General features: G+C 40.8%; 1 protein-coding gene and 2 long non-coding RNA genes across 3 annotated transcripts in view; 2 read left to right on the top strand and 1 right to left on the bottom strand.

Moving 5' to 3' along the window:
* Positions 1–13,904, top strand: part of fgf22 (fibroblast growth factor 22) — a 31,703-nt gene extending 17,799 nt beyond the window's left edge. Inside the window, exons 2-3 of the mRNA XM_083559447.1 lie at positions 11,496–11,599; positions 12,876–13,904. Of these exons, the coding sequence (XP_083415573.1) occupies positions 11,496–11,599; positions 12,876–13,070 (299 nt within the window). The 3' untranslated portion in view covers positions 13,071–13,904. The remainder of the gene's footprint in view (positions 1–11,495; positions 11,600–12,875) is intronic.
* Positions 4,940–20,836, bottom strand: LOC310736126. The gene is made up of 3 exons (XR_014536464.1): positions 20,776–20,836; positions 19,272–19,359; positions 4,940–5,011 (listed from the first exon to the last, which is right to left on the bottom strand). It is a non-coding gene; the product is annotated as an uncharacterized lncRNA (long non-coding RNA).
* On the top strand, positions 15,040–17,275 carry LOC310736257. The gene is made up of 2 exons (XR_014536501.1): positions 15,040–16,074; positions 16,876–17,275. It is a non-coding gene; the product is annotated as an uncharacterized lncRNA (long non-coding RNA).
* Positions 20,837–26,914: the final 6,078 nt, after the last annotated feature.

Raw genomic sequence — 26,914 nt, 5'->3', positions numbered from 1 at the left:
TGGACCTCCAGTACTCCAAAGGTTGATGTTAAGAAGGTAATTGATTTGGGATTATTTGTTTTACAACAGATTTTGCAGTGATTGATGACCAGGGCATGCTGAATGAGTCATTCCAGTAGGGTGTATTTGCAAAAGATGCATCTCAGAACTTTCTTAAGAAAGGTTACACACGTTGGTCATGGATGCAGGCAGAGAGACAGCTCTCCACCTCGCTCAGGCTTACGTCAGCCATGGTTTACTGTCATGAGGCACTTTTTCACAACGACGATAAGATTACCGCCCTTGTAATCAGTTTACGCACGGTGCAGATCAGGTTGCCTTAGGATCACCTACAAAGCATTACAAATCCCTGTCTTTAAACCGTTGCAGTTCAAACAGTCCCTGGACGAGTGTGGACTGATTATATGGGTATAAATGTAAGAGTTTGTAAATCTGACAGACTGTGTTCATTATGGAAAACGATGGCCTCTGACCCCGGGAACCTCTGACTGTGGAAGTGGCCTATTCATCCGATTGGGTAATTGACTAATGAAAGACTTCCTCTGCTCTCTGTGTGTCCTCATATTCCACTGCCTTAAGAATGGGTGTGGAGGTGAGGGAATGCACGTACCTAGAAAAGCTTAACTGACAAGCGTTTCTTTTCTTCCCCCTTTTTAACAAGTAGGCAGTTACTAAATCAGCTGTAAATGCATCATTGTCATGTTTGAAGACTGCTAGCAACCACTAGCAATATTTTCACACATGCTTGCATCTTCTTGCCAATGAAGATACTTAATTCAGCTACTAATGCACGAAGATCTGAACAACCAAACCAGCTTCTACTTTAAAAAATCAACGATTAGTTGTTTCCTGTCCACAGAGGCCACTTGTTCATTTAGTGTCATTTTGAAGCTACACTGCTGCAACTCTTTCCTTTAGGTTTTCCAACTAAAATGCACAGGGTCTCCCAGACCACCTCACTGCTGCGTTTCCTGCACTGGCTTCCTGTAGCTGCCTGCAACAGATTCATAACACATTGATACTTGCCTACAAAGCCAAAAATGAATCAGCACCCACCTACTATCGCACCCTGCTCTCTTAGAGATTCTAGCACGACTCGACCGGACCCTCTGTCCATGCAGATACAACGAAGACTTGGATCAAGACTCTTCTCTGTCCTGTCACCCAGGTGGTGGAATAAAAACCCCCTGGCTGAGTCACTACTGGTCTTCAAACGAAGACTTAAAACCTACTTCTTCACCATGCACACAAATTTACTTCAAATAAATAAAACAATCTTTTGTCTTGCGTCTTTTCGTTCATGTTGTACGAACCTTCTCCAAACCCCAACATGAAAAATGACCCAGCACTTCTGCGAGTCAGTCTGAATAAGGCCATGTGCTAAATTTTAGAAATGTCAATGTGAAAACAACAACGAGAAACAACTAATATTTGAAATTCACTGGGAGTACAAGAATGCAAAAGGAATCCAAATGAACATGTCATGCGCAGCAGATCCCTGAATCAGGTTACTATAACTCCTCTGGTTCTCCTCTGGTTGCAGACAATCTTCACTGCCCACCTCTCCCAAATTCCCATTTCCTTAATATTTCTTTTTTCCTGTTTCCGAACAGAATGGTGGAAAAAGTCACATGATGGATATCTCTCTCCAGGTCAAATATTGTATTGGTTTTAAAGCTCGTTATATCAAAACTGCATGAAAGTCAACATCTCCTGCTATGTTAGAGATGATCTCCTAAAGGTTCCTAGTCCTGTAATTAAAACACATTACATTTTTATTCTTTGGTTGCATGCGTGTCGTTTGGTTATATCTCAACAACCTTTATGAAGCCCAAACACTCGAGTCTACATACTAGAAGCTAAATTGACTTCTTTTACATGGATCATAATGGAACTTTTTCGAATGATGGGAAAAAGAGTAGTTTTGTGCGAGAGACGCGACAAGATAAGGAAGATGAAAAGAATAAAACGAGTCAAAGAGTGAGGGATGAAGGGATAAAGGTGCCGGAGGTCCACGGCTTAAGGTGGATCTGCCTCATTGTCCTGGTCTGACCTCTGCCTTTGAAACTCTCACCTGGCCTATCTGTGTGAGTGTGTATGTGTGTGTAGATGTGTGTGCAGGGGGTAACGGGATACCTGTCACTGCCGCTAATGGCCTTTGAAGGACCCAGCTAATCCCCAGAGCCTGCATTCAGCCAGGCATAAAGCGGGGAAACGGGGATCAGTGCAGGCCCGTGGAAGCGTACAAGCAGGGGATTGTGTGAGCAGGAACGTCACCCAAGTGTGCATCAGTGTGAGAACGAATCACAAAGAGTCCTGCTGCCAGCGATGCCAGATCACGCTAATTACTCACCTATTTTAATCCAAAAAAACACAAAATGTACCCTTTTTTTTAAGCGAAACTAATGATCTCTATTAATCACATGGTGAAAAAGCAGCATAACATCGCCACCATCGCTGCCGAACGCAACACGTCATACGGTTCCGGTAGGGAACGCGGTGATAGACGTGGAGCTGGAAAAACAGACGGAGTCAGCGGTAAACCCAGTTTCCAAACCAGACCTCTTTGGTGCATTGACTATTGCTTTCACTGTCGGGACCGCTTGAGTGAATATGACACGAGTTTTACCATAGTGTAACATGATGAAGGACAAAAAAAAAAGAAATAGAAACGAAGTCTTGGACAGGGGTTTCATATTATAGCCTGAGGACATTTATTAGGTACGACAGAATGCTTTGCGAAGCTGGTAAACTTTACCGAGAGTGACGCTGTCTGAAGTCTGTATTAAAAAAATACAATTACCAGCTGGAAACGTTTCACAAGATAAAACTTGGATCACTGTTTATTTATTTTATATTTTTGGATGGATGTTGGATGTCACAAAAAAAAATCAACATTATTATATCTGACGTCGTCCAGCAGTGAACAGTAATCTCTTTAAGATGTCATTGGTGAATAAAACTGCATTTGAATAAGGAATTGAACAAGAACAGGCAGAATGGAATTATTCTGAATATTTGTCAATAACAGATCGTCCATGATGGTTTTTTTTCTTCTTTTATTATTAAAGAACACATACTACTTTTTGTTAAACATATAATAAATTGCAGCTTTTTACTGCTAAGCATTTCTGTCTAGATGGAACATGTGAATTTTTTTTTTTTACTTACAGATATAATAATAATAATAATAATAATAATAATAATAATAATAATAATAATAATAATAATAATAATAATATTGGTATGTGCTTCTTTTTTAACAACAGTTACAACCTTTTTGAACAACCATACACTGGTATAATAAGCTCCACTCTTCTGGGAAGATGTTCCACTAGATGTTGTGGAGATTCAGTTGTTTACAAAGAAGTTGTTAACAAAGTCATGTACTGATGTAGGTGAGGGTTGGACCTAAGATCTTTCAAGACTTTTGCAACTCAAGAACTTTGAGGATGGATTTGGACTGTAATTTATATCGGTGGTTCAGGACCACAGTTTGCATGGACAGTTACGCATTTCAGTGTCCATCACTGAACTGAAAACCTCAACAACGATTGAACTGTAATGAATAAACATTCAGTTGTTGAGGATAAAGTTCTCTTTTGAATCTCAAAGTTTCTTTATCATGAGGTTTTTCCTTCACCACAGTTGCCACTGACTCGCTCATTAGGGACAAACTTATAAGGAAAAACCTTATAGGCAGTCAACTTATACATTCTTTTATACAACTTTATATTTATACTCTGTAAAGCTGCAGCGATGTCCACTGGTATAAACGCTCTACACATCAAAATGAATTGAATGGAAGTTAAAGCATATCTTCATGAAGCTAGATGAAAAAGTCAGGTGTTCCAGGATTTTTGGCCGTGTAGTCTATAACCTTTGGAGCCTGTCTTAGCACCTTCTGACCAATCAAAATGAAGAACTTCACAGCTCATACTGCGCCGAAAGTTTCTTTTATTACTACTCAATATGCAGTGTTTGATAAATGGTTTGGAAATTCTTCTTCTTTGAATGAATAATAAAAAAAACCAAACGTGTTTGACCTGAATGAAAAAATAAATCTGCCTCGGACATAAAAAAATGATTTCAGAAATGATTTATTTCGACTGGGAAATAGACAGGATGTATACTACCGTATCATACGCTATCAGAACCCTTAACTGTTCTTCAGAAACCTGTTGAGAAACCTTTTTCTTCTACCTACGTTTCCTTTCAGCCACACACTCGAAAACACGAGTTCACTTCCTCCGACTTTTCCTTCCACCAACATTATTCTTGGTTGGCTTCTGTAAACAGTACGAATTAGAACATCATTAATTACGAGGTGTGTGTTTATTAGTGCTGTGGGGTGTCATAAGCCTTCATTGTAATGGTTGTGAGCTGTGAAGAATTACCTCATTTGAGGAATCGAAAACGAGACCAGCCCATGGCAACTGCAGTAAACTCAATATTGTGTTTATGTATTTAAAAAAAAAACGTGCAATGGGTAAAAAGGTCAAGCCGTAAATTCTAAATAAAACTCTGGAGGATAAAAGATGAATATGGATATGTGTAAGTATAAATGTATGGAAAGGTAGGATAGGAATATTCAACAGGTTTGACTACATTTGGCTGATTTCCAGACTTTAAAAAGGTCAGCTTTTATTATCCACTAATAAATAAATATAAATCAAATAAAAAATAAATCAAATAAAATAAAATACATAAAACATAATTGAGCCAAAAGTTTTTATTTTGGTTACAGAGTTTATAGGGTAGAACGAGCTTAAAGAGTAGCTGCATTAAAAAGAATGTCAATAAAAGGTCAAGAATAAGTAAACGTGTGTGTGTGTGTGTGTGTGTGTGTGTGTGTGTGTGTGTGTGTGTGTGTGTGTGTGTGTGTGTGTGTGTGTGTGTGTTTCACTCAGTGTATCATGTCTATCCTCCTGTTTGGTGGCGAGTGTGTTGAGAAGGTTTTTCTGTTCCATCACAGCTCACCGTGTCCGACGTCTCTACGGAAAACTTTTCACTGGAAAAATAACAAACAAACCACAAAACATGCATGTGATTTAACAAAGTGTCTAAAAACTGCCTTCTGTTCGTCACATAGCATCATGTTGGTATGGGAAAAATGTCTGCATTTACATTTATGGCATTTTGGAAGACAGCAATTATCAAGAGCGACATGCAGTTATCTCATTTGTACACCTGAGCAGGTGAGGGTTCAGAAGTTTCAGCTTGGTGGTCCTGGGATTAAACATAGTATCAGGACTGGTAACGAATGCATTTATTGGTGCTGCTGCATCCCAAGAGGAACAATATACTATATGAACTAACTTTTCCAGCCATATGGGGATCTTCTTAAAACTGATACCACCAGGTTGTACATGCAATTGTATAGAACATCTTTGGATGCAGGAGCATGAAATGTTCTCTTAACTTGAACTAGGAGACCCAAACCTGTTCCAGCATGATAATACCCCTGTGCACAAAGCCGGCTCCATGAAGATCTGCTTCACGTTGGCTGAAATGAAAGATCTCCTGCTTTAGAGCTCCAACCCTCTTTACCATGATGAACGTGAACGCTGACTGCACACCAGTCCTCCTTACCTTCTCACCTACATCAGCACCTGACTTTACTAACACTAACACCTTGTGGCTGAATAAATTTCCACAAAATCTAGTGCAACATCTTCCCACAAGAGTGGAGGTTTTTATAACAGCAAATGGGAATTACATTTGGAAGAGTATTTTTTAAAAACCACCTTTCAATCTAATTTGTCCATATAGTAGGATCAGTATGTAGGATCATTTCTTTTTTTTTGGGGGGCAAATTAGCCAAATTCAATTACAATAAAACCAAATTCTAATTTTTCAGTAATGCTGATTTTATTCAAACTTAAACACGCAATAATAAACACTGACAATTGTTTTATTTATGAGCACATCACAGCAGTCCCACATACACACATCCAAAATAAGGCAAATACTACAATAATGTTACTTTTTTTTGTCCTAAAGCCGTACCGGATTGCAGCCTGACTGGATTCACAAGAATACCATATTTTTTTGTAAAAAAAAAAAAAAAAAAAAAAAAAAAAAGCTCCTGCTAATGATTTAGGAATAAATTTGATTATTGATTTGATAAATGAGGCCCAAGAGTCTTTGAGGAACCCTGGAAGATGAACCCAGGAGTCGGCCCCTGAGCTGTTCAGAGGGGTAACTGGTGTGGCCTTTTTTTTTAATAGTGTGAGATCTCACCACACGCAGGCCGAGACAGCAGCCGGGGCGAGAGCACATCCGCGGAGGCAGATCAGATCAAAGGTCTTGGTCATGGCCATTAGGGCCAGCAGAGAGGAACCCGACATGAAAAGCCTGTGTTTTGAAAGGGAAGCAAAGAAGAGAAAGAGAAGGAGCAGAGAAAAAAACCACAGTGCTCTCTCTTAGCAAACTGTGAAATAATTGAAAAGGTACGTCAATCAAGTGTAAGCGTAATGTTGGAACCGAGAGATTCCCAGGCTTTTATCCGAGGAGGGGCAACAGGCCAGGGAGAGATGCTGAAGGGGGCAACCCGCAAAATTAAAGACCTCCAGGCAAGTTGGGAAAAGCTAGAGAACCTCTGCCCAATCTTTCACCCGGTCTTGCCCCAACCCCATCCCCCCACCCCCCTTCCCTTTTAATTGAGGTGGGAGGAACCTTGCTCTCTGCAACAAAAGCCGGGTCATTAATAAGTCCCTGTCGGCTTCCAGATCTCAGGTAGGTAACAAAAGCCTATTCGGAGCAAAAGGCCAGTTGAAGGAAACATAATTTTATGACCCCCCTGTACACCCCTCACCCAGCACCACCACCAAGACCTTCTTACTACTATGTACAACTCTTTGACCCCCCCCCCTTCTCCTTATTCAACTATAATTCTGACAAAAGAGCTCCAGTGAAAATTCTCTTTTCTCCGCTTCTCTTTCTACCTATTTTCAAGGTCAAAAAAAAAAAAAAGACCCAATGATCTGAAGATGGGCTCATTTCCAAAAAAACCCTACAGACTTGGGGGGCTTAAAGAGAAGACTGAATGTGGAGACAAAACGAATAAAGAAGACTGAGCACAGGACTTGTTCCATGCTTTAAGAAATCCCATGCAAGATCAGAAAATGTCTGGTCCACAGTTGACTAAGCAGAAGCGAGGATTTGCTTAATTAACAGTTTTGGCTAAAAGGTTGCGAGAGCACAGATACACAAAGTGACCTTTTTGAACAATTTTTGGCATTGCAAACACGCAGCATAGCTTACAAAGTTGTTTTTTTTTTTACCACCCAGATCAGTAACCCAGTTTAGTTAAAGATGGATTATGTGGGGCCAAGACTGAGATTATGCTGGCACTCTAATCCTGAAAGGTTTTTCATTTGTCCCTTTAGGGTACAAAGTTACATACATTTACCCACCAGATGCACCTGTTTAAAGGGGGGCAAGACTCTCAACTCTCCAAAGCAGCAAGCACCAAGTTCCAGTTAGTTCCAGTGATTCAAAACAACCAAGCATGATCAATACCTACTAATTACTACAGAGTTTTTATATTTATTGCCTGCTCCAAACTTCAATAATTAAACAATTGGACCATGAATTCTATCGGTCTGAAATTCTGGAGTGAAAATATGGCTCTAATAACTTGCAGCATTTGGTAGACACAATCTTATTCACGGTGACTTATATCTTATTTATACAGCTGAGCAGGTGAAAGGTAGGAGTTGAAGTTCAACAACTTAACCACTAAACCACCAGATTTCCCACTTTTAGGTTTAAGAACCTTTTCTAAAAAGCACAGAAAAGAATTCCATGAAATGGTACTGATCTACTGTGTAAATATAATCCATACTATTACTTTAGATTTAACTTGTAACCTGGTATACAGTGAATGTGTGGACTCTTTGGGTTGCATGTTAGGAACTTGGATTCAGGAAAAAGGAGGTCTTCAGCAGTTGTGTTGAAAAGTGCCTGTGACTCAGATGTTTAGACATTAAGTAGTAGTTTGTTCCATCACTTCAGAGATGGAGGCCTTGCTCCTACCTTGTTGGAGGCAGAGGAAGAAGATATGGAGCAGTAGTAGAAGATTTGGGGATCAGTGGAGCAATGGTAGAGATACAGACTGATCCCCAGGTTATTTAAGTTTTCTCTTCAGGAATCCCACAGTACAACTCAATTCTCATGCAGGGTTTATAGGAACTCAGTGAGGTGCGGTCCTGACTCCTGAAGCCGATACCAGGTTACAGAGATTAGGGACAGCAGCACTTCCAGGCACTTTTTATTTGACTGGTTCGGTCCTCATAAACTCAACGTGAACCTCAGTCATCTGGAATGCTGTCAGAGTGGATTAGGAGCTGCACGCCTGCTTCTACCACACCGTTTTGTGCAACACCCTAAGGAAAAATAAACAGGAAAAAAAAAACATGTTGATCTTCAAAGCACGGGGCATTTCTAACGGAGACGATGAGTTGGTTCTGCAGCTGGTGGAAGCTACCTGCATGACCTGCCAATCTGGCTTTCAAGCTGCGACTCGGTCTCCTTCACCCGCACGTCAAAGAAGAAAGCCGCTCGATTTGTTTATTTACTTTTCTTTCTTCACCTGAAGAGGGTGATGTCTTTTACTGGCATGCACACATGGAGACACTTGGCTGCTCTTCTTTTAAATGCCGTGTTCAAAGTCAATACCACCAAGTGACCATCTCAAGAAGAAGAGTTCCCAGGTGATACAATATTCAATAATAAAACATGGACTCGAACATGACAGGGTATGGTGTTGGGAGAAAATATTAACAATGGGGTGATTTTCCTCTTACTGGTACCACCTCAAAGTTTCCCAGTAACATCACATCCCAGTGTTTATTCCTCTTAATTGCACTTTTCCAAAGAATGATTTATTACAGAAAAAAAAGACCTTCTACTTTATGTTGTTGAAGGTAAAAAAAAAAAAAAAAAAAGGGAAGCATTTAATAGAGTTTCTATCAAAATGGATTGTATTATAAGAATCTTTAATGGTTAAGCTTTTCTCCCAAAGTGTAGTGTTTTTGAAATTCAGAAATAACATCATGTTCTTCAGGTGCTACAGCTTCAACCAGATGTTGGTTGGATCTTGTAAAAGCTTAGACAGCCTACTGACAGGTATAAAACTCACATTCTCCCTAATATTGTGCATTCTCAGCATTATTGTAAACCCAAGAAACCCTAAGACATATCAATCTTTTAGACACCTGACATACTTCTTTATGAACATTCCCATTTCCTGTTATACGAACCTCCACTCTTCTGGGAAGATGTTCCACCAGATGTTGGAGTGCTTGTGGAGATTTGTACTGCTGTAGGTGAGGTGAGAACGTCTGGGGTGCAGTCAGCATTCACATTCATCCCAACGAGGTTCAATAGGGTTTAGAGCTCTATAAAGCAGGAGATCCACCACTCCAACCCATGTAAAGCAGATCTTAATGGAGCTGAGTTAGTGCACAGAGGCATTGTCATGCTGGAACACGTTTGCCAAAGACGTCCTACACAATTGTATGGCTGAGATTTTGGTAACAGTTTGGAGAAAAAGCGTATGTGGCTGGAAAGAATAAAAAATACGTACTTTTGCTCATATTGTGTAACATATTCTCTGTGTTAACACTAATAACTTGACTCTGTTCAGTTCTGGAGGAAAAAATGGTCAACAGAAACCATTCAGTTGTCTCCACTGAATATTATCCCTTTATTTGGGGATTTATTTATTTATTTATTTATGTTCATGCATCTGTCTAGACGTCCGTCTGAGATACTCCTTAGTGCAATATCTCGAATGCGAACACGAAAGCCTGTAGGATTTATACGATAATGATCCGACATACTGATTTGATTCGGGAATTGACCCAGGTAGGACCAAGGTCACAGGAAGGTCATTTGTTTGAAATTGTTGATCTTGAGTGGATTCCTTCCTGTTTTTGAGTAATATTTTACTGGTAAACAAAACTTGCTTTTGTCACTTTGTAGCTGTTTAAATATTCTGTATCGTAGATCTGATTTCCAAATGAATAACATTTAAAAAAAAATAAGGACTCTGGCAAATATCTCTAAATGATGCCTTCCTCAAGTTATTCTCCATCATCTTTTTAAATTACACACAGCTGTGAAGAGTGTTTAGTTAAGTTCCTCTGGACCTGATTGTTCATCAACAGTGCATTTATTACTGCAGAACCACCACTCAGTGGGGTTGTTATTGTTTTTTGTTTTCTGCACCAGTTTTAGAGTCCACACATCCTTCACTTTTAAAAAGACTCTGGTAAAAGTTCTGACTGCACTTTTTGCTCAAGTTAAAGTAAAGAAGTTTGGGCTCTGGCATGTTTTTCAGTAAAAAGCATTCATTATTATCTGTTTTAGTGTCACGCTGGTAACTCACCATCACATCATATTATTATATTGATACAAAAGCATGAAATGGTCCAAATCGGTGAGATGGAATCTCATTTGTTTCATTTTCATGTTTCATGGGAACATTATTTGGATTAATATAATTGACTGATTGGTTGATTGGATGGCTACATCAATGACCAGGTGTACAGGATACGAGTCTGGAGTAAAGATCTAAAGTATTACTATGTTGGTGAATAAACCCATGCTGTGAGCTGTAATTGAGTTGGTCTTTGGTAGAACGTGTGATCTGAGAGTTCAATGCCTTCAACCAGACCTTAGATGCTAAAGCTTTGAAGTGGCCTCAGGGTTGAGTTCTTGCATTTGCTGCCTGCACTTCTTTACTGGCGCTCGGTCAACATCTCATTCAGCACCTTGATGTGGTTCTGTGTTTACAGTCCAGAGCCAGCAGCTGATTTGTCGGTGTCATTTCCTCTCATAGCCAAGACTCGATGTTTTCTACGATGTTTTTCTTTTTTTTGCTCTTTGAGCCAAGTACCACAACCTTCAGGTGGCAGGGATTATCCAAGCAGATCACAAGGATGCATTTGGGTTCCTTTGTAGGTGAAACCTGAAACAGTGTTGAGCAGAGAGCGTTCCCGTACGGCAATCAGATCCCATTCAGATGTTGATGGGCAAGCACTGAGGTTTGGACTATCTGCTTTATCGCTGTGATTTGGCTTCCAGTTTTAAAACAGGATCAGATCAACAAAGAACACGGGCAAGGTCTGAGAAGCAATTCTAGTACAGCTTGTGCTCTGCTAAATAATGAAACAACAGGGAGAGAGTTCTGAAACCCCAGCACGATGCTGTTAGGAAGATTTTCAGAACTCGGATGGCTTTCAGCTGGTACACAAGGAGACACGACACCTGAAACATCCAGAACTTCTTGTTAAATCAATTTAAAAAATCAATCAAAAAGCCCCATTGTTGCTTGTCCTTTTTTTTTTTCTCTCTACTCATGAGGAAAGAAATATTCCTAGAACACATAGATGGCTGTTTTTGTAATCGGTAATGATAGAGTAGTTGTTGATGGGAAAACTCCCCTCTTTCTAACCTGAGCCTCTGCTTTCTGTTTTCTTCTCCAGGTCTGATGGAAATCCGATCTGTTAGTGTGGGAGTTGTCGCCATCAAATCTGTCAGCACCGGCCTGTACTTAGCCATGTCCAAAAAAGGCACACTCTTTGGATCGGTAGGTACATCTTTAATCGTTTTACAAGACTTTTAGAAAGCGCTGCAGTTCAATCTCAGGAGAACTAACAAAGAGTTTAAGGGTATATGGTGAACTTCTTCCTTCATCTTGATGTGGTTGATATCTGTCCTAGCCTAAAACAAGCGCTTGCTGCGACTGAAATGCCTCTGAAGTTGCCAGACACGACGCACACTGACCTAAATGCAGTCGAACTGAGCCGCAGTGAGCTGCCCGAGGTTTACGAGAACTCCTCAAGGCTCCTGCTGGTCACAGTCCCGTTCCTGTGAATCTTGTGCGTGCCATCAGATGGTTGTTTGTGCCCGGTTTAATGATCGTGTGGTGCCTGAGCACTTTGTGTGTTCTGTGAGACCATCTGATCACCTAATGATGACAAGTCTGCGTCTCCAACATCTCCAGTCTGAAATGAAACAAACAAACAATCCTAGTAGCACGAAAACGCCTGATTTTATCCCTGTTTGAATCTCAGCCTAATGACTATTAATCACAACACTCGCTCAAGAGCTGATGTTATCTCGCTGCAGGCAGCAGGACGCCGCTGATAACAGCCCACAGAGCGGAAACCCGAACCACGTTGTCGTTGTGCCATCTCTTCTTTTTGAGATAAGAGCTTTATCCAGCCGCAGCAGAAGAGCAAAACTCTCACTATAGTAAGGGTGCGACGTAATTCCGCTGACTGTGTCTGTTAAGTGATTTGGAAACGCCAGAACGGATTTCGGTTTGCGGATTATGGCTCTGACATTCCTCACCCTCAGTGGTGGAGAGGAACCAAGTGGTTCTGCGCTTAAGAACTGTACTTTAGAGTGTTCACTAGAATTTAATGTGCAATATCTCACTTTTTACTAAGAAAACATTAACAGTGTTAAACAATAAAAACTGATCACCTGGTAATCTTCTCTCCTGGTGTCCATCTGACACAAGTTCTTCTGTTAGAGACAAAATGTCCTATTTGGACTCCACAGAACTTTCTTCCACTCATTCACTGTCCAATTCTTGTGTGTTTTTGCCTCCTAGTTTGTTGCATAGAAGTGGAACATGCATGTGTTTTAAAGTTTCCACACTTGTGACAGATTCGGTACATTTCCATATTTACTCTAATCTTAAGAGGAAAGTCAACTACGTTCCAGGAGTTTGTGTTTTACAGCTTTGTATATATTGAACTTTGTGCAATGATTCTGACGTCTGATGTGTTGCACAGGATTTGGGACCCTCCAAAAATGTAATCCTTTTTATCTCATTGTATTTTTTTTTTCCGCAGGTAAGATATAGCCCAAGCTGTAAGTTTAAAGAGCGCATCGAGGAGAATGGCTACAACACGTACGCGTCCCTGCGCTGGAAACACGGAGGCAGACAGATGTTCGTTTCCCTGAACGGTCGAGGGAAGCCTCGGAGGGGCCATAAAGCTCGACGTAGACACCCTTCCACTCACTTCCTCCCAATGCTCCCAACATAACCCCTAATTAGCTTTTTTATTATTATTGAAGTCATACACATATAAATATAGCTGTATATGTTTGCAGAAGATTCTTTCAACATTATAATTTTTTTTGCATTGTCACATAGTATATTAACTTATTCCTCCATTCCTGTTAGCTTAAAGCCTAATACATCAACGATCCCCTTCCATGTTCTTACTGGAGAAACTAAACATTTTCACCATCTCTAACCAGCTGCTGTAGAAACGCTCTAGACCTTCAAAACACCATTTTTTATGTGTTTGCTCAGATGTGTATTTTTATGGCATCAGTTATAAAATACTAGTAGATGTGCCTCGAACAATGAAACAATGAGAGTTTCCCATTCAGCTGACAAAAATATTTGAATTACAGTTTACACCAGTGGTGGGCCGTGTATTTCACCCCCCAGGCCTTCAGTGGTGTCCTGCCTGAATCGATCCACCTGTTAATCCCATCATTATGACGTTGCATCACACACAGGATCTCATACAGCGAGAATAAACGTCATCATGAAAGCAAGAAACCGAATTATCACAATTCAACACGTCTCCTTTCACTGTAGCCGCAACTGCACCTCCACATACATCATCTCCAGCAGAAGCACCGATATTCATCACATCACCCCGGGGTTTCCTGCATTTTGTATTTAATTAAAGTAAATTGTACAGGAAAGAAAATGCAAAAGTATAAACGGTTCATGAAAACGCCTAACAACTGTTGAGCTGATAATGATGTCCAGCCTTTCTGGAAAATTCCGTCTTGTAAACGTCCTTGTAAGTGTATCTGCATCCGAATCAGTCGTTGTGGAATGAAAAAAATAAATAAATAAACAGCTATTAAATCCACATGAATATATTTGAGCTCTGAAGATTGTGCTCTCCGACCGTCCAATCAAAGGACGTGAAAATGCAGACACGTTTGGACGACTTCTAGAGGGCCTCAGTGTCGCAGACTCGGGATCTGAATGGTTAAAGCAACAGCTTCAAGTCACTTACTTTATGCTACAGGTGCCTTCACTGCTGATTCTAAAGCCTCAAGGCGGACCCCAGTACCATGTGATGTGACAGCTGAAATCTGATTGGATAAAGACTATAATTTATACTTACACTCCAGGAAGTAGTGCAAGCGCAAGAAACACTATAAAATGAAGAGAATAGAATATTGGGAACACCAGACATTAAATGTAAAAAATACAGTAATCCCCCGTTTTCCGGCGGTTGGAATCTCGCGCCCCGGTTTATCGCGGAATTGAGTTTGCTACATAAGTAAATAGTTTAGCTGATTTTCTGGATAGACCAAAACACTTACCGGGAGTTTTATGTTGAAATAATGAAATTTATTCATAAAAATATAATTATTAATAATAAAATGAAGTGAAATTTTGATACAGTACAGTACTGTAGACATAAAATAGAATTTTTGGGGTGGTGTCTGTTTATCATGGGCGGTTTTGTAACACAACCACTGTGATAAACGGGGATTACTGTATAGTGAACTGTAGGTCAGTGATTGTGACGGAGTTAAAGCAGAAGAAAAGACTCCTGACGGCTCACCACTGGTTTTTACACGTCACATTAAAAATATTTTTAAAAAATAAATTTTTTTTTTTCCCATTGATTATATTCACATTTTTTCTACGATTGGGAAAGAGGTAGGAGTTGCTTTTAAAACTTTTTGATTCAAAATGACAGGTTAAAAAATCTAATCCAAGAAATGCACATTTAACATTAAAGAGTAATTTTTTTTTTTTTTTTTTTTACAGAAATAGCAAAATTCTTGCATACATCATTCAGAGTGTTTAACATCAATGTAGAAACAATTTATTTTTGTATATTTTGTAAAAAAAAAAAAAAGGAATAAATAATAATAATTATAATAATAATAATGTATACATTATATATAATTTAATTTGGCAATAAATATTTTTTTCCGTTTCTCCAGACGATTCACCTTCTGCCTAATTTATTTACTACCAAATAAAAAAAAAGTATTAAGACAATTTTTATTTTTATTTTTTTAAGAACATAACCTGTCATTTTGAATGAAGTTCAAAACAATGGAAAAACTTAATAAATACACTAAACTTCACATTACATTTCAAATACTTTTGTCAGCTTTCGAGATCCATGTTTTTTTGTGCTTTTAGAATGCTAGAACTGTTAACCATCTGAAAAAGACAAAACCTATAAAAACCTTTTTTTTTAATGAACGAGTGATTTCTGGACTAACCACATAGCGCACACACACACACACACACACACACACACACACACACACACACACACACACACACACACACACACACACACACACACTGTGTAGATCAGGAGTTTATGAGCTGGAACTGGTGTTTTAGGAGCAGAAAAGTAATAATCTGTACTGTTTTATATTCACTGTTGGACTTTTGCTGGAATGATGGAAGTCAAACACAAAAACGGATCATCATAATGGACTGGATTGAGATCGTGCACTGGACTATACTTCTAAATGACACTGTGTAGTTTTTGTGTTTAAATCAGACTATTTCTTATACACTATGCGGACAAAAGTATTGGCACACCTGACTTTTTCAGCCATATGTGGTTCCTTCACAAATTCAGAGGCACACAGGACGTCTTTTATTGTGCTGGAATGAAACTTTCGCTTCACCTGAACTTAGAGACGCTTATTCCAGCATGGCAATGCCCCTGTGCACAAAACCAGCTCCATGAAGTGATGCTTTACAAGGGTTTAAGATTTTGAGTGGCCTGCTGAAGAGCTTTGACCTGCACCCCAGGCCTCCTCACTATCTCGCCTACATCACTGCTGACTTTACTAACACACTTATGGCTGAATGAATCTCCACAAAATCTCCACAAAATCTAGTGGAACATCTCCCCAGAAGAGTGGAGCTTATTATAACAGCAAATGGGGACTATATGTGGAATTTGATGTTCAAAAAGCTTATGCCAATCTTGTACTCAGGTGTCCACAACTTTTGTCCGTATACTTTATTTCAAGGTGGAGGCATTCCTGTCAGTTGTTTGTCTTTTCGAACTGCTAGTCTGTTCCACAAATTGGCGTCTTCAAGTCGTAAAAGTGCGACGTGCTGAGCCGAGAGCTACCGCTGCAGAACGTCGGGCGTCTCGCAGAAAGAGGAAATCTAAAGCCGCTGGTTAAATTCTAGTCGTTATGTTACCTGGCGTCTGTGATGATAGTGAAAAAAAGACATACATTACACTATCTTTACACATACACTCATTTCTTTAGCATTATACTGCGGTATCTCCAGGCTTCCTTAAAACTCCACCTAGATAGTAAAGGTCAGGTGAATTGAAAAAGTCTGGTCCAATCCCTGTTTAAACTTCTGCCCCAAAACAACGTAGGACCAAGAAATTCTACAGACAAATTGTGAGTCATTTCTAACAGTTCTGCTGGAAACAAGTGAGGAAAGAAAAAACCTTAGGAATGTGCTGATAAGAAAATACGCTATAATACTAAAATCCCCCCCTTGTGGCTTCATGAATCTCCATAAAATCCAGTACAACATCTTCCCAAACTAAGAGGTTTGCTCAAGTGTCCACAAACATTTGCTCTGTAGTGTAAATAACTCGAAGGGTGATGTGAAGCGTCTCGACGTTTAACATGATTTTTCAAGAATGTCATGTTTTCTTTCTTTTATACTAAAGCAATTTTGCCAACAATTATACTTTTCCCTTTAACGCATTTTTATCCATTTTACATTTAATGTCATGGAACACAAACAAGTTACGTGTAAACAGCTATAAATGATCATTTTCTCAACCCAAGAAAAAAACTCAGCTTCTTTACTTGAACATTGCAGCTTTACCTCTGACTGTTACGAAGCTCTGACACTGGAGACTCCTTCCAAAAAATGCAAAATAAGCAACAATTCTGCAAAACTACCAACAACCAACCAGTGCGCATGGTTTATATGACATGTCTGTTCTTTCGATGTTATTACTATAGAAATGTTTACATTTTGGAATGAAATCATGAAAATACAGTAAGCCTTGCAGTGTTTTGCTGTTGCAAAAGTTTCTTCAACATCTCATGAGTAAAACAGGGCCCTGGTAGAAGCCTGAATCCTTTTAGCTCATTCAGACCATGTTTTCATTCCATATGCTGAAGGATGGATTTCTTGTCACCATTGTGTAATCACATGAGGAAGCTCTTTGTCAAAAAAATAAATAAATAAAAACAGATGCGCCCACCTCCGTATCTCTGACTGATCCAAATAACAGATTGTGGATTATGTCACTATGTCTAGCAGCAGTTGTAGAGGTTTGAGTCCTGGATTTTGATGTTTGCTTTAGCTATGGAAGCTGCAAGCCTCAAGATATTTGAAGAAAAAAAGAAAAGCAATAAAAACTATTGTTCTGTTTTCTGTTTCTTCTTTAATAAATAAATCAACACTACAGCCAACGTCTCTGCTGAATGTTGCCTCATTTACTTCGCCTCATCACTTAAAAAACTCACTGCTTTACAAGTCTAACTGTAGAAGTTCAACACCATGACTGAGCTAGAAGATGCAAAGAGGTTTAAAATCAAGACCAGCAAAACCTTAACCTCATAAACGCATCATTTACACCTAAAAAAACCTTCCCTGCGAGTGAGCTATAATCCTGCAGAATCGTTCTGCGCTATAGATAAGGTGTATTGTAGGGTTTCCTCAGGTAGACTCTTGCTCTAGACCAAGACCAAGACCAGACTCAGACCAATGTCTGACTCAATATAGGTTCAATTCAATTCAGTCTGTAGAATGCTTTTAACACCAAACACTGTCACAAAGCAGCTTTACAAAAAGAAATAGAAGTAATGAGCAGAAAGCCACTCCTTCTTTATTCCCATGAGCTAAGAGTCAAAAAATTAGCGTCTGGTGGAAAGGAATTTCCCTGAGATGTTTAAACCCTAAGCTGAGAAAATAAAAGGCTCTAGATAAAAACAGGCCGATGTTACAGCATGCAGTTCGACATATTAATCCTGTTTTCCACGTCTTCAGTATCTAGCGTAAACGTCTCCTAACCTGTGTTCATCCCTTGTGACAGTTAAGGAATTCAGGTCCCGTGTCTTTTTTCCTTCTACTTCTTGGCTTTAAGGTGAAGCCATCTGTTCATGCCAGGCCTTTGCTCCAGACGCACAGAAACAAAACCGAGGAGCCTGTAATTATCATTGTTGCGCTACTGTCCTGTCAGTTCCCTCGCCAGAGAGACCGGAGTGATCTCTTGGCAGCGCCGGGAGCGAAAGATCAAAGCGGCAGACCTTTGATCATCAGCTTCTGCATGGAGAATCGAGGTAAAATGCTTAAAAGGGAGCAGGAGGGCAGAGGGGCACGACAGTTCTGCAGGACGTCTTCGGACAGCTGTATAGGTGTGTGTAAGTGTGCAGGACTCAGGTGGTGGGACGTCGTATGGTGTGAGATGTGATTAACATGGACCGTGATTAGTCGGTGGAAATGGTTTTAGAAGAGTCCAGCAAGATTTTGCTAAACCTGAAAGGAAAACCTTCCAATGTTATATTTTCAGATGACATCTTGGATTTGATTGCCTCAGTGAGCTTCTGCTCTGGACATCAACAGCCTTGTAGGCCCTGGAAAAGTGCAGGAGACCATCAGTCAGTTGCTGATTGTCTCACAGAGCCGCAGATTTTACCCATACTTCATCCAATCAGGTGCATAAGTTCAGGAAGTTAATGCAATGAATAGTAGTGAGCCCTCTCCCGTCCTCTCCTGTCCTCTCCCGTCCTCTCCTGTCCTCTCCTGTCCTCTCCCGTCCTCTCCCGTCCTTTCCGTCCTTTCTTTTCCAGAACAAATGAACAATAAATATCCTGGCATTCAAAATGTTTAGGTTTGCACCTATTTTCCCTCTTTAGGTTTCCTCTATCTCTCTTCTCATCCAGTCTCTTTACTTCTCTTATCTCCTATTCATTTCTTTTCTTTTTTTGTCTCTTCTCTGCTTTGCATTGATCACACCTTACATATTTCTTTGCCAAACTAAAATTATTTTTCTGCCAACTATTTTGTTTAGTCTTTAATCACCTGGTTGATATTAAATACAATAATTATATTATTATTTGATCTACTTTTTAATGAAATGGCTGCACTGAAACACTTTTCAACTGTACTTATCACAAACACACCAGCCGTTAATTCACTTGGAGAGACGTCTTGTTCTTCATACTGACAGCTTTGGTAGTACCTTGACATGGTGCTGGAGTTTGGATCTGTGAATCCTGGTTTTTCTCGGTTCAAAATAAAAGGGAGGTGTTGATGTCGCAGATCTCCTCCTGCCAGAAAAAAAAACAGACTCAATGTAAACCTGAGTCAAAAAGCAAAGCAGTCATGACTTGTTTAAAATGTTTGTTCGTTGTCATACGCTTTAGTAGAATATTTGACCCCAAGTGCAGAGTTCTAGGGGAGGAGGTAGCATATTGGACTTCTGATCAGAGGGGTCACGAGTTCAAACCCCAGAATCACAAGGGGCCTTTGAGCAAGGCCCTTAACCCTCAGCTGCTTAGATAAATAAGAAGTGCAAGTCACGCTGGATAAGAACATCTGCCACATGATTTAAATTATTCTAATGACTTGAATATATCTAATGACAACATGGAGGTTGAACGTCGGGGAGTATACCAAGATGTCGTCGATGTATACGATGGCGCATGAGTTCAGCAAATCCTGAAAGATCTCATTTATCAAATCTTGAAAAAACGCCGACACGTTCATTAAGCCATACGGCATGCCCTTGTACTCATAGTGCCCCCGGGTGGTCTGAAAGGCCGTCTTCCACTCATCTCTCTCCTTAATCTGTACCAGATTGCATGCACCGTGGAGGTCCAGTTTGGTGAAAAAAGTGCCTCCTGGAGCTGTTCCAAGGCTGAGGGCACCAAAGGGTATGGGTACAGCACTGTTACTGCGTTTAAGCCCATATAGTCGATGCATCGATGGTTCTGAGTCCTCCATCTTTTTTCACTTTGAAGGAAAACCATGCAAAGGATTGAACCCTGATTTGAGGGCCTCCTCCATATAATCCTCCATTGCCTTTGTTTCTGGTGCCAATAAGGGTTAAATTTTGCACCGGGGGGAGCCATATTTGAAAGTAACTCGATTCTCAAATACTTCCTTTAGATCATAGTATTCCGTGGGGATGATAACAGGAACTGTGGATTTGGGGCTCTCAACTGAGGTGGAGCGGCAGGGTAGGTCATGGCTCCCCTCCATGCAGTGCAGCTGGCATCTAACCATCCACTGTATAAGTTCCTTATGCTCCCATAAAATCAACAGGTTTTGGGTTTAGACCAAGGAAAACCTAAGATCATGGGGTTTCTTGGGGAGTAGATGACGAATAAGCAGATTTTCACTATGTGAAACAGTCCTACTTGCATTTTCAATGGTGTGATCTAATGGGTTATGTAGTTGTTCTCGATGAATCTGTTATCCACAGCTGTGATTTTCAGTGGGGTGACACATGGGACGGACCATTGGAGGTCCTCCACCACTTGGCGGTGTATGAGGTTGACGGTCAATCCTGAATGTAGAAGAGAAAGTCTGGAGTCCCTGAGAGATATGAAGCTTGACTGGCAGCAGGACACTGTGAGAACATGGGGTCAGTCTCACCTTTGCAGGTTTTAGGATTCCTGGGCATGTTGCACAACAATGGTCAGCTTGGCCACAGTATAAACATAGGTTAAAGTCATACTCACCGTCAGCGTTCCTCTTGGGACACTCATGCTTTCCCCAGGTAAATGGGCTCCGACGCAGCGGTCACGAGACACCTGTCATTCACCTGTATATCTTGACTGACAGGTGTCTTGTCCAATGATCTGTAAGTTTACGTTCACTACTATACCTACCTTTTCTGGTTTGTCTGGCTTGTCGTTGTGTTTTTTGGATTTGTTACTTTGTTTTTGGATTTGTTAGTGTTTTCTAATTTGTTAATGTGTTTTTGGATTTGTTAATGTGTTTTGCACTTCTCGGCCACCGTAAATATGCCATTGAAAAGTCTCCATACGTGTGTTCCCACCAGTATGCAAAAACAAGTATGGCTTGCCAGAGCACTTTTTTCCTAATCAGTGAGCAAATAAAAAAAATGGTCCATGAAGCAAGAATGGTTTCATGGCCTGTCAAATTTCAGTTAAATGTTATTATATAGCTCCTTTAACAATAAACATCACACAGCAGCAGACAATTTGACAAAAAAAACCTTGAGAGGAACCAGACTGAACCCTCATCCTCATCTGGGTGACACCAAATATTTAATTATTCTAGTTTCATCACTTATTATCACTTATTGTAGTAATGTATGCATCACAATGCTCTTCAATGAACATCCAGGCTACAAATTACATTTCTATCTTCAATGCTGCACTGACAAGCTGGTTGAGATTCTGAAATTGATGATGTGAACATAGCATGGAAGCTCTATATTGGTTTATACCCAGATGAGGAAGGGGTTCCCTTTTAAATCTGGTTCCTGTCAATGGTTCTTCCTCATACCATCTCAGGGAGTTTTTCCTTCACCAAAGAGAGTCTGGCTTACTAATTAGGGATAAACATTCTACTTATACATTATTTTATACAACTTTTTAAATGTCCATTGTTAAAATCGCTATACAAATAAAAATAAATTTGAGATAGATGGATGGATGGATGGATGGATGGATGGATGGATGGATGGATGGATGGATGGATGGATGGATGATACAATGTATATAGCAGTAAAATTCATTTTTGTATTACATTTACACAATCAACAAGGACTACTATATTGCAACCCTGCACCTTGGACTTATTTAGGAACAATTATCATTGCACGGATTCACTCACATTACAAACCCTGCAAAAACTTTACAATCAATGTCTTTTTCTTTCTTTATTATTTTATTTCCTTTTTTTTATTTATTTATAGTTCTTCACCACCTGCACACCATGACAAAATTCCTTCTGACCCATTACACATGGCAATAAAGATTCTTCTTCTTCTTCTTCTTCTTCCTCTTCTTCTTTCGGCTTCTCCCATTAGGGGGCGCCACAGCGGATCATCCGTCTCCATACCCCCCTGTCCTCTACATCTGCCTCTTTCACACCAACTACCTGCATGTCTTCCTTCACCACATCCATAAACCTCCTCCTTGGTCTTCCTCTTTTCCTCCTTCCTGGTGTCTCCATCCTCAGCATTCTCCCACTGATATACCCCATGTCCCTCCTCTGCACATGTCCAAACCATCTCAATCTCACCTCCCTCACCTTGTCTCCAAAACGTCCTACATGCACTGTCCCTCATTTCTAAAAAGATGATTCTGAAGAACTAAAAAGAATTCCTTCAGGCAGGAGGGTGGGATTAAAACCTGTGATGCACATATTTCTACGTCATGCAAAAGAGGTTTAAAACATAATCCTCCATTAAGGCAGAAACAGAATCAATTTGATAAAATAAAAAGAAATTAAGATTTTTCCTGGTGTTGCTGCACGCAGTGGACTGTATTTATTTATCAGTGCATGTGTGTGTTGACTTTTCTGCGCATTTTGTTTATTAGGACACTGCAAAAGCACCTTAATGTCTCCACATCAGTCTCTGCAGCTCATGCATTTGTGTTTATAAACCCACTGTTCTTTAAATCTGTGCTTATTGCAATGTTGTAAAATCTGTTCACTCCAGCATTGCCCTGGAATTTATCATTTTTGTATTCAAATTCGACTCCACTGTAATCATAGAATTCCAGTTATAATGAGACGTCCCCAGTTCTCATGCTTCAGAATGTCCTGCTCTCTTGTCCATTTTGGCAGACACGAGCATATCTGTCACAACAGGTCTTTTCATCGCATTGTGGATTAGTGTGTGTTGTCTGAAGCGACTGGAGGAAGATGAGAAGCAGCGGTCTTCGAGGCACACGCTCTCCGTGCCCATTTAAAAACCCCGACGTGCCCCTTCGCTGAGGTATGTGCCGACACTGTAAAGTCCCCTCAGCCTTCGGGCCCCGAGCTGCCATTCCCTGCATGCCTGCGGCTGAGTCCAATGATGGCGGATGTGCTGAGTGTAGAGAGGAGCCGGAGAGCCTTTCACTCTCAGCTCGACAGCTTTGGCCAGCTGAAGCAGCCTGGATTTTGGCTGCCGTCCCAATCACAACATCACAAGGTTGTCTTTGGCTGTTAGGGGACTGGAAAAGGTATAAGTCAAGATGGGTTCAGGCAAAGCCAGAGCCGTGCCAAGCCTTTGTCGACAATGCAGCGCAAAAATAGAAAAAGTGTGTGCGTTTGTGTTTGTCCAGATCAGTCCACTTTGACACTTCCGACAAATTGTCCAACAGTTTTTACACAAATTCATCACTAACACTATTAATATGCTTTACGCAGTTTTCACTACTGATGGTGGACAAAATGAGAGATAAACTATTACACATTAAGAAAGACGGACATCTGTTTTAAACCTTTTAAACCATAACTTTAATTAAATTAAATAATAATAAAATTAATTATAAAACATTTCACTCTGGGGGCAGAAACATGCAATCAGCCAAAAATAATAAATAATAAAGATTAATAATTGTTTGGAAAAAAAACTCTCTGCCTTTATTACGCTCAATAAGTTTCTTTTGGGGGTAAATCATTTATATCAGTGTTCTCCAAACTTTATTGCACCACAGACCGGTTTAATGTCGGACAATATTTTCATGGACCGGTCTTTAATGTGTGGAGGATAAATACAACAAAATAAAATTATACGACCATAAAAACTGGTATTTTCTAAATATAATAATAATCCTGAATCCACTGTGTTGTTGTTTGTTCATTGTGCTTTCTTGGGGGTTTGAATTTAGCGGTAATGTATTATGTGTTAGCGGCCGGAGCTCCTTTAAGAAGGTAGTGGATGGAGGTAAGTCATGTGACCGGAGCTCCTTTAAGAAGGTAGAGGATGGAGGTAAGTCGTGTGACCGGAGCTCCTTTAAGAAGGTAGAGGATGGAGGTAAGACATGTGACCGGAGCTCCTTTAAGAAGGTAGTGGATGGAGGTAAGTCATGTGACCGGAGCTCCTTTAAGAAGGTAGTGGATGGAGGTAAGTCATGTGACCGGAGCTCCTTTAAGAAGGTAGAGGATGGAGGTAAGACATGTGACCGGAGCTCCTTTAAGAAGGTAGTGGATGGAGGTAAGACATGTGACCGGAGCTCCTTTAAGAAGGTAGTGGATGGAGGTAAGACATGTGACCAGAGCTCCTTTAAGAAGGTAGTGGATGGAGGTAAGACATGTGACCGGAGCTCCTTTAAGAAGGTAGTGGATGGAGGTAAGTCATGTGACCGGAGCTCCTTTAAGAAGGTAGTGGATGGAGGTAAGACATGTGACCGGAGCTCCTTTAAGAAGGTAGTGGATGGAGGTAAGACATGTGACCGGAGCTCCTTTAAGAAGGTAGTGGATGGAGGTAAGTCATGTGACCGGAGCTCCTTTAAGAAGGTAGAGGATGGAGGTAAGACGTGTGACCGGAGCTCCTTTAAGAAGGTAGTGGATGGAGGTAAGACATGTGACCGGAGCTCCTTTAAGAAGGTAGTGGATGGAGGTAAGTCATGTGACCGGAGCTCCTTTAAGAAGGTAGAGGATGGAGGTAAGTCGTGTGACCGGAGCTCCTTTAAGAAGGTAGTGGATGGAGGTAAGACGTGTGACCAGGGCTCCTTTAAGAAGGTAGTGGATGGAGGTAAGTCGTGTGACCGGAGCTCCTTTAAGAAGGTAGAGGATGGAGGTAAGACATGTGACCGGAGCTCCTTTAAGAAGGCAGTGGATGGAGGTAAGACATGTGACCGGAGCTCCTTTAAGAAGGTAGTGGATGGAGGTAAGTCATGTGACCGGAGCTCCTTTAAGAAGGCAGTGGATGGAGGTAAGACATGTGACCGGAGCTCCTTTAAGAAGGTAGTGGATGGAGGTAAGTCATGTGACCGGAGCTCCTTTAAGAAGGTAGAGGATGGAGGTAAGACGTGTGACCGGAGCTCCTTTAAAAAGGTAAAGGATGGAGGTAAGACATGTGACCGGAGCTCCTTTAAGAAGGTAGAGGATGGAGGTAAGACGTGTGACCGGAGCTCCTTTAAGAAGGTAGAGGATGGAGGTAAGACATGTGACCGGAGCTCCTTTAAGAAGGTAGAGGATGGAGGTAAGACATGTGACCGGAGCTCCTTTAAGAAGGTAGAGGATGGAGGTAAGACATGTGACCGGAGCTCCTTTAAGAAGGTAGAGGATGGAGGTAAGACTTGTGACCGGAGCTCCTTTAAGAAGGTAGAGGATGGAGGTAAGACATGTGACCGGAGCTCCTTTAAGAAGGTAGAGGATGGAGGTAAGACATGTGACCGGAGCTCCTTTAAGAAGGTAGAGGATGGAGGTAAGACATGTGACCGGAGCTCCTTTAAGAAGGTAGAGGATGGAGGTAAGACATGTGACCGGAGCTCCTTTAAGAAGGTAGAGGATGGAGGTAAGACTTGTGACCGGAGCTCCTTTAAGAAGGTAGAGGATGGAGGTAAGACATGTGACCGGAGCTCCTTTAAGAAGGTGGTGGATGGAGGTAAGACGTGTGACCGGAGCTCCTTTAAGAAGGTAGAGGATGGAGGTAAGACATGTGACCGGAGCTCCTTTAAGAAGGTAGAGGATGGAGGTAAGTCATGTGACCGGAGCTCCTTTAAGAAGGTGGTGGATAGAGGTAAGTCATGTGACCGGAGCTCCTTTAAGAAGGTAGAGGATGGAGGTAAGACGTGTGACCAGGGCTCCTTTAAGAAGGTAGTGGATGGAAGTAAGACATGTGACCGAGGCATCATGACCTGCATGAAGAGTGAGTCATAGACAGATGTGGAGAAGAAAATCCGGTAATTTTCGGCCCCCCGGTACCAATTGACCCACGAACCGGTCCCGGTCCACGGCCCAGGGGTTGGGGACCACTGATGCATGTAGTATTGTGCTGAGTCATTAACATTGTGAGTAAAAGTATAAAAGTGACTTAAAAATGTAGATGTAGAACATTTTCTATGTTCTATGTTTTCTATATTATCCTAAACACTCTCAGAATTACTGACTTATGTTTTAATGTATTTTTGTCCATGAATATGTATTATATTATTCCCAATAATCCATTCTCCTCGTTTCACAGCTCGCATCACGTACTGCTGTAAAGCCTGCAGAAATGAACTGTTAGCTTACAATACACTTTAACTAATCAGATTTGCTGACTCTGAGGCCTTCTAGAAGGCGTCCAATCATGTCAGCGTTGTCACGTCCTTTAATTGGACGGTCAGAGAGCATAGCAAACTGTAGCAAACTGCACAAGCTATATTACAAGGATATTAGTGAAGGACCCTGTAACTACTTTGTACCATCAAACTAATAAAATTATTGTGTATCCAGACACAAACTGTTCGATTCCCAGTGATTTGAAAAAAGAAATCAAGGACACAACCCAGTCACTCCGATGGTTCGATTGCACACATTTCTCGGATCTGCAGTTAAACCTGTGTTAAGATCACAGACTGGGGGTCTGAAAAATGTAATCACACTGGAACAAGTCCGTGACCGCAAGAACCTTAAGAGCTCCTCCTGAGCTAAACAATATTTACAATACAAGCAGCGACTCTATAAATAAAGACTTGAATGCGTTACAGTAAGAAGAAACGAAACACGAGTGGACGGCACTCATCGGACACTTAATGGGACTCGGGCAGTATCAAAGCTGGAGATAAGACGGAAAGAAATTCTCTCCTAATCTATACAGCCATCCAATTATAGTATTAGAGGCCCTTTATTTTGCGTAGAAATAGTTTGGAGATCAGAGAGAGAGAGCGAGGGAGAGAAAGAGAGAAAGAGAGAGAGAGAGAGAGA

The sequence above is a fragment of the Silurus aristotelis genome (genome assembly GCF_946808225.1).
Source record: "Silurus aristotelis genome assembly, chromosome: 13".
Lineage (NCBI taxonomy): Eukaryota > Metazoa > Chordata > Actinopteri > Siluriformes > Siluridae > Silurus > Silurus aristotelis.
Note: the sequence above shows the minus strand (reverse complement) of the source record. Positions and strands in the feature narration are given on the sequence as shown.